This window comes from Mirounga leonina, unplaced genomic scaffold (assembly GCF_011800145.1).
Source record: "Mirounga leonina isolate KUSES-001 unplaced genomic scaffold, KU_Mleo_1.0 Mir_150, whole genome shotgun sequence".
NCBI lineage: Eukaryota > Metazoa > Chordata > Mammalia > Carnivora > Phocidae > Mirounga > Mirounga leonina.
The window spans coordinates 21,758,462-21,771,520 of NW_023270374.1; the positions used below are offsets into that span (position 1 = coordinate 21,758,462).

The 13,059-nt window shown below is 49.6% G+C and overlaps 1 protein-coding gene across 1 annotated transcript in view; it reads right to left on the reverse strand.

The window, feature by feature from the left end:
• TMC2 (transmembrane channel like 2) overlaps positions 1 to 7,685 on the reverse strand; it is a 62,722-nt gene extending 55,037 nt beyond the window's left edge. The window contains exon 1 of the mRNA XM_035006526.1: positions 7,652 to 7,685. Coding sequence (XP_034862417.1) covers positions 7,652 to 7,685 — 34 coding nt within the window. The remainder of the gene's footprint in view (positions 1 to 7,651) is intronic.
• Positions 7,686 to 13,059: the final 5,374 nt, after the last annotated feature.

Genomic DNA, 13,059 nt, shown 5'->3' on the forward strand with positions numbered 1-13,059 from the left:
CTATGGGCAGTTCCTAGAGGTTTGTCATTGCCCTTGCTGTCCATGACCTGTTTCCATAATCAGAGTCCTGAAGGTGCTTTGCCTGATATTAGGCAACAGTATAATAATCAGTCATAACTCAGTTGTCATTTAAATTGTTTATTTGGTATCAAGTCTTTAATTTGAATCTGGCATCTTTCAGGCCATTGCTTTTCTACTGGAGATACATATCAGATTTACCTATGGAGCTTTATTAAAATACACATGCTTAGGGGCGCCTGGGTGGCTCAGTTGGTTAAGCATCTGACTCTTTGATTTTGGCTCAGGTCATGATCTCAGGGTCCTGGGATTGAACCCCATGTCAGGCTCTGCGCACGCTCTCTCTCTCTCTCTCTCCCTCCCTCTGCCGCTCCCACTCACTCTTTCTTTCTCTCAAAAAACAAAAACAAAAACAAAAACACACATGCTTAGGACTTACTCTGGACTCACTGAATCTCTTAATAGTCTTGATATCTTTTCCTTATATGCTTGATATATTCTTGTTTTGTTGTATATATGTCTTTATCTAATTATACATTATACCGCAAGATATTTTCTCTGTAAAGATTATGTTTAACCAGGGCGCCTGGGTGGCTCAGTGGTTAAGCGACTGCCTTCAGCTCAGGTCATGATCCCGGGGTCCTGGGATCGAGCCCCGCATCGGGCTCCCTGCTCTGCGGGGAGCCTGCTTCTCCCTCTCCCACTCCCCCTGCTTGTGTTCCCTCTCTCGCTGTGTCTCTCTCTGTCAAATAAATAAATAAAATCTTTAAAAAAAAAAAAAGATTATGTTTAACCATCTTTATAAGCCAGAGATAATGTTCCTTGTCTGTAAAAATATGCTTAATTGTTATAAACATTTTGCCCAAAATGTTTCGATTGCCTTATTACGTTTGTTTTGCATCCTATAGGAACGACCAAATTTCCTGGTCAGTTTCATTATTGCTATGAAATGTTTCACTTTTGAAAGTTATCAGTAATAAGTTAACCATAGCCATTTTAAGTTTCTGTCACTTACAGATACCACCTGTTTCACTCTGAAAGTTCCTTGAAACCTCAATTGTAGGCTAGAGTTTTTGTCTTCAACCAAAGGACTGTCTCAGAACCCTGATTGAAGGACTTCAGCCCATACTGCTAACAACTAGCACAGTAGTGAAACTGTCAAGGGTTTGATTCTTGGATTCATGTCCTTCATCTGAAGAGACATCCCCATCTTCAAATTACCGAAGACCATCCCTACTGGTGACCTCGGGCTGAGGGTTAAAGCCGACAGTCTTTGGATATAGACAGCTGTGCCCAAAATCCATGGAACAAGACCACAGATTGTCACTTTGTAACCTGTATTCCTCTGTTTTCTATTCTTTAATCTAATTCTATCTTGTGCTAACTTTTTTTTTTAAATCTTTTTTTTTTAAGGTTTTATTTATTTATCTGAGAGAGAGAATGGGAGACAGAGAGCATGAGAGGGGGAGGGTCAGAGGGAGAAGCAGACCCCCCGCTGAGCAGGGAGCCCGATGCGGGACTCGATCCCGGGACTCCAGGATCATGACCTGAGCCGAAGGCAGCCGCTTAACCAACTGAGCCACCCAGGCGCCCCATATCTTGTGCTAACTTAAGGCTATTTTTAATTGGATTTTTTTTTAAGATTTTATTTATTTATTTGACAGAGACAGAGATAGCGAGAGCAGGAACACAAGCAGTGGGAGTGGGAGAGGGAGAAGCAGGCTTCCCCTCGAGGAGGGAGCCCGATGTGGGACTCGATCCCAGGACCCTGGGATCATGACCTGAGCTGAAGGCAGACGCTTAATGACTGAGCCACCCAGGCGCCCATTTAATTGGGTTATTAATAAGCCTCTATTTCTAATATTGTTGTTTGCATCCTTAATCACTCCTTGGAATGAATCCAATACCCAGTTACAATTCATCCATGAACTGGCTAAAGTACCTATTTCCCTTGGGAACCACTTAGCTTTCTTTGGTCCCAGTTCCTTGTAAGAAATCAGTTGGCTCCCTGGGTAACTGGACTCAACCATTGGGCGATGTATTAGATGGTAAATTCCACAACAGGCCAGGTGGTGAGAAATCCAAACCCCCATCGCATCCTAGGAGGACCTTGACTCTGTTGAAGCAATATTTCCAGACCTTTTGTGACAGTTTATCTTTGTCACAACTTTGAACTTTCACTGAAATAGAATTTGGAAGGAGATCAGGGAACAGGTGGTGTATTTTTGGAGACTCTCACTTTCACAGATCTACAAGTAAGACATGTTAGTCTTCTTTTTCTTTAGTTCTACCTAATGATCTCGATGCTACAAAATTCACCACCCGATACCGAACTACTCTTGATGAAGAGTACCAAAAAATTACAGCATTATTTCACAATCCCATAGGAGTATTTTGGCCAAAACCAGATCACTATGTGGTCCCCAATGACTGGTATCAGATCTGGTACAGAAGCCTACTATTACTCTTACAAATCAGACAGGAACTTGTTACTTTGGTAAACTAATACCTATTCTCAGGATTGCCTGTGACATTCCCAGGATCTGTTTTAGCCCATTAGTTTGTCTTATAGGAAAACAAGATTAGCAGACAGTTTCACTGAAGAAGGAGAAAAATTGGGCCCTGATTCAAGAACCGGCCCTAACTACTCTAGGAGAATTGTGAAATTCAGGACTTTCATGTCCATACTTTACAAGAGGTCTGGATAGTGAAGTGAATCTTACATGTTATGATTAAGAAAATAGCAGGTGAGTAGACAATGCCACCAAGAACCTATCTCCTGAGAGGTTTATGAAATTGGACAGGTGATGATTTAGAACAGAGCTGCCTTATTTATTTATTTTTTTAAGTTTCATTTATTTAAGTAATCTCTACACCCAATGTGGGGCTCAAACTCATGACCCCAAGATCAAGAGTCACATGCTCCACCGACTGAGCCTAGAACAGAGCTGCTTTTGATATATTTTGGCCTTTCTAGGGGAATGTGCAATGTTTCAGGAGAGGAATGTTGTACTTGCATTCCTGAAGACTTCTCAGAGATCTTTAATATTACTAAAAAGATCCAGGAAGTAAACAAAGATATCAGGAAACTGGGAACTTTGATTAATGATCCCATATTTGGTTCTATGGACTTTTCCGATTGGGCATGAGATTTGTTCTTTTACTTAGTCTGGGCATTCTTGGCTGCTGGCTGCAAAGTGAACTATACAAACTCTGGTCATAATCCTTCTCTTCGCATTTGTCTGTATACCGGGGTTCAGATGGGTGATCCCCAGAGTTTCAAACGCTGTTGTGCAGCTGTTGTGTGTCAAATGATTCAGCAAAGAGTCATCCAGAAGAAAGAGCTGGAGAACCTCATATACAGGTTGAAACAACTACCCTCAGAAATTTGGAGGTCCAAATAGCTATCCACAGACAAATGACATGCAATTAGGATTCCTCAAGCAGTGGTGAAGATCTGGATTGACATTCTTCAGTTTGGGGTGAAAAATGACCACAAAGACCAACTGAGAACTGAAACCATCTACCCCACACTCGTCCCAGACACGGAGAACCCAAACTATACCTTCGTGTCTGCATTAAGATGACTTTGTGCTATACCTCTGTCTTCATTAGCATGACTTTATTTTTCCAGGAGTCCCCTGCCCAGGCAAATGGCTTGATTGGTCATTGCAAGATTTCCCCAAAGACTCATCAGCTCTTCAATGGAAGGCATCACAGACAATTTGCACCCTAAGGTTCTTTGAATGCTTTGCCTCAAAATCCTGGCCTTGCTCTTTATTGTGGACTGTTGTACTGTAATTCTTACCCAATCCCAATCAAGCCCCCCACTTTGGAAGTCCTGCCTTAAATCAAACTTCCAATTCTCAAGAAATTCTGACCTTCCCTTCCCTTTTCTGAGACACTGCCAAAGCTTTGCCTGCTGTAAGCAATAAAGCAGCTTTGTCTTATTGATAGGTTGCAGTGGTGACATTTAGGAAGCCAGTTTTTGACAATAACTCAAATAAACAAATTTTTGTTTTTAAAAATAAGGAACAAATGGTGGATTAAAAAAAGCCATGGAAATACAGAGAGTGTGACAAAGTATAATTGGGACTGATGTTTACTCTGATTCTTGAAGGATGGACAGGATTTTGCCAAGAGAAGAAGGGGAGGGGTGGTGGTGCTAGCAAGGTGAGGGGATTCTAGGCAGAGGAAACAGGGGATTTTGAGGGCCCCGGTGGAAATGCAAGAGGTCTGAGGTAGGGGTGACAAAGGCAGAGCTGAGTCTCTGGTGGGATCCAGTTGCTGGGGATGGGGAGTGTGGTAAGGGGAGGTCGCCCAGAGAGCTATACCCATGGGGTAGCTGGGTCGAAATCTGGAGGTTGAGGGTGTGATACTGGAGCCTGTTTTGGAGGATGTGGTCTGCATCCAGGTATCAGGCTAGCAACACTGCAGAGGTTGTTGTGGAACATGGACACTGGCTCCCAGTCGCTGCACACAAAAGGGCACCAAGCAACGGTCTGACTCCACCATTAACCATCTTTGGGACTCGGTTTCTAATTGGGGCAATTACCGCATGAGCTAACTGGTCCTAAGCACATTGAAAAGCAGTGAGTGCTGTTTACAGATGCAAAGATAGGTGATTGTATGTGCCGTGGGACAGGTTTTCTTGGCCTACTCCTGCCCTAATCTTGGTTAGAAAATGTGAAGCAGGATTACTTAAGTATAATGAGAACTCATCCGAGTTAGGAAGCTGATCAGTATAAGCCAGTGAGAAATGGGTTTGCCCCGTAGATGTTCTTCCCCATGGCTCTGGAAGGCTTCGGCTGCCATCTTGGAGGAGGGATGGAGCCATAAACAAATCCACTCCCTCCAAAGACCTGGGAGTGAGTGTGAGAAAGTGCGTGTCACTGCTGCTGTGACCCCTAGGAGAGTTCTAGAAGTGAGAAAGAGAGAACAGAAGTGCAGAGAGTGTGTGCAAGGGGTGAAGGAGAAGGGTCTCCTGGACCTGTATCCCCTCCTGGCACTATATTGCTTGGAAGAACTGGGTAAGAATGTCAATATCTGTCTGAATCTTCTTCTGAGCTCTGTGTGTCCTCAATCAGCTACCAAATGGTCTTCTTTCTGGTAATGAGCTGCTTTCTTCCAAGCATTCTTTCAAACACTGTAGATAGAAGTTGGGGGTTCATGCATTTTTTACAGGCTGTAATGCCTGTTGTAATCTTATTTCCCAACTGAACGCAATTCATATGGAATGTGGAGAGCAAGCCAGAATTTGCTCTTCAATCTTCCCCAAGCCTCTTCTACACAGAAAATGAGCCGCTTTTTAAATTTTTTTCTTTACAGTCAGTTTTCTATGGACTCCACATAATGAATAATTTAGGAGCCAGGAAAGCAGCTGCTACATTAGGAAGACCTCCAAGCCTAGCGCGCTCTCCTTCACATGTCACAGGCCTCCTCGTGCGTATGCACCTGAACCAAGGTGAAAATAGGCTGAGGAGAAGCTGGAAGGCCCAGGGGGTCTGGCTCACCCTCCAACTTGGTGATTTTAACCTGTTAAGCACATTTAGCAAATGATCTGGAAGGAGGAAGAGTTCTAACCCTCCTTGTCAACTAGAGTAATAACAAATTATAATGACTTTGAGAAAATAACTTTGTATTCTCAGACATTTTTTTTTTTCTCCTTGTAGACTATAAGCTGAAGGAATAGGCTATCAGGTCCCCTCAGAGGTGACTCCAGAGGAGATTTAAAATGAAAATCTTTATGTAATTGGGTTTCAGTTCGTTTAGTGGATTCCCAATATTTAACTTTGCTGTATTCCTTGACCATCTGGACCCCTGAAATGAAAATTCTGACCCATTTCTTCTTTCTTTATGGGGGAAGGAAAAATGACAAGAGAGATGGGGTGTGAGTGGCATATTTCAGGAAGAAAAGGTTTGCATTTTAGGCAAAATGACTTTCCATTTCAGCCCTGCTTAAGGACCATGTGCCTACAGGTGATCCCCAAGACCAGTGCCTTTGGCTGGGGCAGAGGGGAGCCAGGTTGGGTGCAGAAGGGACAGCAACTGGAAGACTACAAGGAGAATGGAATATGGAGAACCAGATCCGAGCATCCTACATCTAGACAACTGTCACCATGAACACTGACCCTCCCATGAGGAAGGGGTTTCTCGTCCAGTCACACTCAGGCACACTTTTGAACGCTTGTCCCATTTCTGGAGGGGAGGAATGATGGGATGGTGGGTGGGGTATGGAGGACAGACATGGCCAAGGGGCAGCTCTGGGTGCAGGAAGGGGTGTTGAGATGCCAGTGGTGCCTCCCTGGCCCCTCCCTCCTGCCCAGGATCCTGGCTTTTCCACAAGTCTTGCTCCTGGGTCTCCCCCTTTGTCATGGAGCTGCCTCAGCAAGGACTCAGGCTCCTAGTGGTGGGGGAGCCGTGGATGACAGGAAGGAAGGGCTTGGCAGCCAGGAGACAAAGGAGGTGGATCCTGGCCAGTGCGTCCATGTACCTACAGTGTGCCTGAGTGGGAGCAGGACAAGTCCCTCCCCCTTGGAATTGTCCGGGGGGACTCTCTTCCATCCCCACCCCTGGAAGTCCATTCTTTCCTGAGATTCTGCTTCCTCGCTTACTGAGGGGTGCGCAGGCCCCGCCTGCGATTCAAGGAGAAAATGGTGTCATGTCTCCAACACGTCTAAGACCTGAAGTGTAGGATGCCTGACCTGTGGCTCCCGCCCTCCTCACGGCCGTGGAAGGTCTTGTCTCCTGCCTATACTTCCTCTGGCTCCTCCCGCAGCAGGTGGCCCCACTCTGGGTAAAGCCCTCTCTGGCTCACAGAAGAGCTGTGGCCACCACATTCCTCATGGGAAGGTGGCCTAGCACCTGCCCCCAGGGCGCTTTACATGAGAGGGAGGGAGGGGTAGAAGAAGGGAGAGAGGAAGGACGATGGACGAGAACTCTCGATGGTGGCTGGACAGGGAATACATCACCCCATCTCACACACACCCCACCTCTTGCATCGTCCCGCCTCACCCGTGCCCTGAGAGCTGCTCCTCGCCCGCCCTCTCACTCCACGGCCTGCTGGAAGAGATGGCGCATGACGGATGGCTGACCTCTGGGAGTCCCCCTCCCTGGGTCACCCCCGTTTCACGGTGGGAACCCTCAGCTGGTGACGGCTGCCTCAGACCAGGCCCTGGCTAACTAACAAGCATCCCCGGTCCTGACGTATCTCCGACACCCTGGAGAAGACATGAGGTCAGAACATCCCACACCCTGCTGCCCCAGACAAACAGAGACAGACAGACAGAGAAGGCTGCTGAGGGGATTGCTGAGCAAAGGCGATTCTAACCGAGAGAGCAGGAGGCTGAAGGCCCCGGTGGGCTCTGAGGGCCGCCGCTGCTCAACACCAGCACGGGGTGGTGCACGGCATTTTCATCCTCCCAACGGCCCTGCCAGGAAGCAACGTGCCTTCATTTCCTAGAAGAGGCCAGGAGAGGCTGGATAACCAGACTGGGGTCACTCAGAGAGCAAGTGGCAGGCCCTGGACTCATGCCTGGGCCCTGTGCCTCGAGAGCCCCCCTCTGCTCGCCTGGTCCCCCACAGCTGCTCAGGAACCCCATGGGTGGGCCCCTCAGAGACAAGGACCACTCACCTTCCTCCCCCCGGCCCTTTAGCTGGTGGCTCATGGTCTGCGGGGCTCCTCAGCCCCCACGCTGGCTCACTCGGCTTGCTGGTCCACACACACCTTCCGCCGGGGATGCCTTTCCTCCCTCATGGTGGCCGGGCTCTCTTTCTGGGCCCCGCCAGCAGCCAGGGTTCCTTGGCTTGTTAGAGATTGAACTGGAGGTAGGTGAAGGTTGGGAGAGAGGTGGGCGGGAGGTGGGGAGGTCCCAGCCCTTCAATCCGGCCACACACTCCTCCGCTCAGGTTCCCCAGCAAAGAGGCAGCGTGGCCTCATGTTTCAGGCATCACTTACACACGGAGGGGCCCTGGAGGGGCCAGGAGCTGACAGCTCACCTCCCAGCCATGAGCCACCTGCCCTGGGGGATGTGAGGAGCAGTCCAGGGCTCTTTCCCTCTCTCTTGAGTCTCTGGTTGGGACAGGGCACCAGGGAAGTCCTGGGATGTTGGTGAAAATCAATCACCGGGGCTTCTGCTTAAAATGCAGATTCCCAGGACTGACATCGGGCATTCGAATCAGTAGGTCTGGGCCGCGCCCGAGGAATCCCGATGCCGAGTCCTGGGTCCCCTCTGATGAGCTGCTCCCCCTCCTGCTCCCTGTCACTTACTCTGCAGCTCTTCCCACTGCTGCCCGTCTTCCAAAAGGGCAAATCTGGCTGCTTTGGAAACCAGAGGTTCAGAGTCGATCCTGACTCTGAATCGGGTCAGGCCCTAGGGGGTGGGGTTCTTCACCTGGGATCCCTATGAGCAGAAAGTCGGGGGGGGACATAACAATTTCATTTTTCTTAGTCTTTCAACTGACATTCAGCATTTCCCTCAAAAATGTGTGATTGTGTCCCTAGGAGAAGTCACAAACATTTTCTCAGCCCATTAAACCGTGGGGGGGCTTCTCAAAGTATCATTTATGCTTATATCGCTACTTTGAAAGTATGATAGTTATAAACCTGCTCCTAGACCTTGTTATTTACTTGTCAGGAGGGCCCGTGGCCTGGCCACCTTGGTCAAGGGAAGGGGAACAAGAACCATCCCATGCGGTAGGTAGCAGCTGAAATGCACACGGTTCAGCTCAGGCTTTAAAACTTTCCTTTTTTTTTTTTTTTAATAAAGATTTTATTTATTTGACAGAGAGAAAGAGGGACAGTGAGAGAGGGAACACGAGCAGGGGGAGTGGGAGAGGGAGAAGCAGGCCTCCCACCGAGCAGGGAGCCCGATGCAGGGCTCGATCCCAGGACGTCCAATGACTGAGCCATCCAGGCACCCCTAAAACTTTCCTTTTGTCACCTGGCCTTTCTCATCCTAATGGTTCCTGCAGCACCACCCCAGCCCCAGGGTTCCAGGGCAGTGAGGGGACTCTGCTGCATTCTGTGGCCTCCATGCTATAGCACTGGGGGGGTCCTAGTGTGCCTGCAGCCAGAGCGAACCCCTGCAGGGCCCCCTGTGCCCACTGCAGCAACCCGCCGTCCCCCCTCCCCTAGCTGAGGGCTCTCCGAGCTCACCTGCCCGCCTCCCCTGACAAGTGAGGACCCTCCCAGCCCTTCCCGCTTCTCTGTTGTCTGAGGAGGAAGGCTTTCTGCATCACCTTCATCGCCGGAGGGAAATGCTGTCGCATCCAGCACCTGGCCTGTCTACACCAGGGAACACACCACTTCTCTGCTTCCCACAGAGAATGGCGAGCGCCCACTAGGGCTTGACTCAGTTCTAGGCACGGGGGACCCATCAGTGACTAAAGCAGAGACCCCTGCCTTCGGGGGCTGTTTCTGCTGTCCCTGCCAGAAGTGGGGGGGGGGGGCTCCGCATCACAAGGGGCAAGCTGGGAATTCAGAAATGTCTTCTCTCTCACAACAAAGGCTATGGCAACTATTGCTAGAGAATTCAAAGTCCAAGTTTGGCAGGCAAACTGAACACGGAGTATTTTGCTTTATTGGTTGCACACCACTCACATTAATACTCCTGAGGTGGACACACCCTCGGGTGTCACCCTGCCCTGAGGAAGGGAGGAAGGAGAGTCTGTCGTCATCTCCAAGCCCCCAGCCCCCCTCAGGGTTCCTGGGAAGCAACAGCAGGGGACAGGGGAAGCCAGGGCTTGTGAGGCACAGGGACCTGGGTTTGAGCCGCTAGCTCAAGGAGTGACAAAAAGAGATGTCATTAATATTTTATAACTCTTATTCACATCGCACGTGTGTTGCATGGTGCCGTGTGCTCCGTCCTGGCCAGGAACTCTCCGAAAGATCTCTCTTTTCCTTTCTGCCAGGCACTTGCCAAGCCCTTTAAATGACTTATTTATCACCCCAACCATCTGAGGCTGATAGTCTCATTTTCTCCTCCTTTTTTTTTTTTTTTTAACAGATGAGGAACCTGAGGTTAAGATAAGTAATGTGTCCCCACAGTCCCCGGGAAAGGGACCAGCCCTGGTGACTTCTCTCACTCCTAGGCAAGGCTTCTAGCCTCCACACGCTTCACCTCTCAGGAAAAATCTGGACCACACCACATCCTTCCTTCCAAAGGTCCCTGCATTTGCCTCCCACCTGGCACGGGGCTTCTGGTCCTGCCCCTTCTGTCTCTCTCCTGCACGGCAGCCGGGGGAGCCCCCAAAGCAGAAGTCTGACCACATCTTGACCCTGCTTTAACCCCCCGCCCCAAAACCCCCCCCCCCCCCCGCCCCGGCCTCAAACTCCCTATCGTGTCAGTCAAGGCCCCCTCCAGCTCCCCTCTGCCTCTGCATATCAGTCCCATTCCAACCTACGAATGCACCTTGCTCTCGGGACGGGACTATGCTTTTCCTTTGCTTTTGCTTCTACTGTCCTTTCTGCCTGGAGCACAACTCTGAAGGTTACTGCTCTCAGGACTTGCGACAAGGCCTTGGGCACACTGGCCATTCGACATTTAAAAATATGACTCGGAAAAAAAAATATATGACTTGGAATGACGTTTTCCAACAGACTTCTCTGGCTTTAGCTACTTAAGACTTGAGTTGCATTTACTGGACATTCGACACAACATAAACATTGTTCTGAAGGGCCATAATATTGGAGTGGTGTGTTCTCAATATTCCACCGGGACGGTGACCAATTCTCTTGCTCGGGTTGAGCGTGGTAAGCTCTGTCATCATTCTCTTTCATTGGGTGTGGCTTGAACCGAGAAATCAAACCCTCAGTCCAATATGACAACCACAGAAATAATGCAGGATTTCAACTAAAAGTTGCAGGGCATCTAAATGCAGTGGTGCTTTTGTCTCAAAAACCTCTGTTAATGGGGAAGCTTCTGTGCCATTGTAAATTTCTCTCTCCCATTTAAAAAAAAATATATATATGTATATATAATTGGCTCTGGGTATCTGCTTACAAAACCTCCAGTGTTGCTTATGGGACGCTATAAAGCAGTACAATGCAGACTCCGGTGACAGGCGATAATGACCTAGCCAGATGGTGTGAGCCGAGATCGCTGCCGGGCACAGCCCTCCACCTGCTAACCTGCAGCAAAGACCCACTGCTGGGCTTGCTTGTGGTGCCGGGGAGCACAGAAGCCATGGAAGATCTGGCCACTGGCCACATGTTCCACCCCCCTCCCCAAGATTTGGAGGTGTGTATTATGAACAGAGTATTTCTCAGTTCCTGGACTTTTCTCATCCAGGATTTGAAGGTGGGGTAGAAGGGTCTGGTTTGCAAGCAACTGGGAGAGTTGTCTCTGCCATTACGGACTCTTAGTCTGGAAGGGAGACTCACACCCAGGTGTTTGTGATCTGAGGGACAGCAGTCCCAGAGCAGGGGCAATTCCTGCCAGATTAAAGCCAGACAGACCAAGAGCCCTGGCTAGGCACCTCTCCTACACAGCCCTTGAGGGAAAAGCTGCAGCCAGATGGCGTCTATGGGCCACGGATTCTCTGCATCTGCTTCTTCCTTCCTCTGCCCCAGGATGCAGAGTCAGGGAAAGAGAGCTGGGAGCTGGGATTCCGAGGCTCTGTTACTTCTGCCTGTAGCAGTAAGGGTGATTAACAACTGGAAAACTCTCACAGGCAAATGCGTTAAATGAGAAAAGTCAAACCCCATTTACAGGCGGTAACGAATCCTCCTTCAGCCCCCCACTAGGTGTAGGTCATCAGCAAGATACTGAAGATTTCCATACTCTCCTTTTCTTCATCTGTTGGGTGGAGGTAATTTGGGTACAACCCCTACAAGGGTCCTTTGGGCATAGAGGGAGACAACATGGCTATAAACTGAATACCTCGAAGCCCCGAGGAGTTCAGAGGGGTCTCTGGAATGCCTGCCCACCTTCACTTGGCTCACAGCTGCAGGGCGTGGACCCGTGGTGCACGGCAGGCCCCACTGTTATCAGGCACAGACCGGCCCCTTTTCCTCAGTTCCTCTGTGCACCTGCCACAAACCCCTTTACAGTGTGCAACCGCTTCACAGAGGTGTGGCCCCAGTGGCAGAAGGGTCCAACTCACCCTATTACTGCCCCATCTCTCTCTGCCCCTGCCGTGCTCCCTCCAGCTCGTTTAGCTCTGCAGGGGAGCAGTTTCTACTCATTCCGCGGAGCAGCGCTAAGTCCAGGCTGTGGTGTGCAACCCCTCTTCATCCATGGCCTGCCGGTCACTGGTTGAGGTTAGAGCAGAGCCCAGGGCAGGAAACCCTAAACCGGGAGGCTTGAACAGCTTGAAGGTCCTTGGCCACTTGTACAACGGGAATCCACCCCCCAACCCCATTCCGCAGATGTTGTCTTCTGCCACTTTGTTTCTAGAGCTCCCTCTTATAGGGAGACAGAGCTCATCTGATAAACTAGAACAGCAGGGTAATTACGCACAGGTTGAAGTGGAGAAAAAGTCCTTATACTGAGCAGGAAATTCTCCCTTTTAAGACCCCCCCCCCACCCCCCCGGGGAAACCACTAGACCGGTTGGTTGAAATGCTGCCTGGCCAGCATGGACCACAGCAAAGAAAGCTGGAAAAGACGCAGAGGGACTGCACGTAAGATGCTTATGTTTGTCAGGGACATCATTTATCTCTCTTAGTCACTTGGGTAAGAGCTCAGAAGTCCTCACTTTTTTTGATGTTTGTTTTTATTGTCTGGAGGGCTTTGATTTTAGTCCCTGGAGCCGAAGGTGGGGACTTTGACCTTGGTTAAAAATTCCGGATTAGCCTTTGGGGTGAACAATTCAGAACTCCTGAGGAAACCATGGGGCCTTGGCCCCTGAAGGGAGAGGGGAGGCTGAGCACTGGGAGTGGTCGGCGGGGATCCAGGTAGACTTTGAACGAGGGACTCAGCTTCTGAATGGAGAATGGGGAAGTTGGCCTCCCGGGCCTGCTGTAAGGAAGGTCCCCCCTAAAAGTCCTCCCCGCGCCCCCGCGCTCCTCGCATGCCCCCGCCTTAGACCTCGGGCCAGG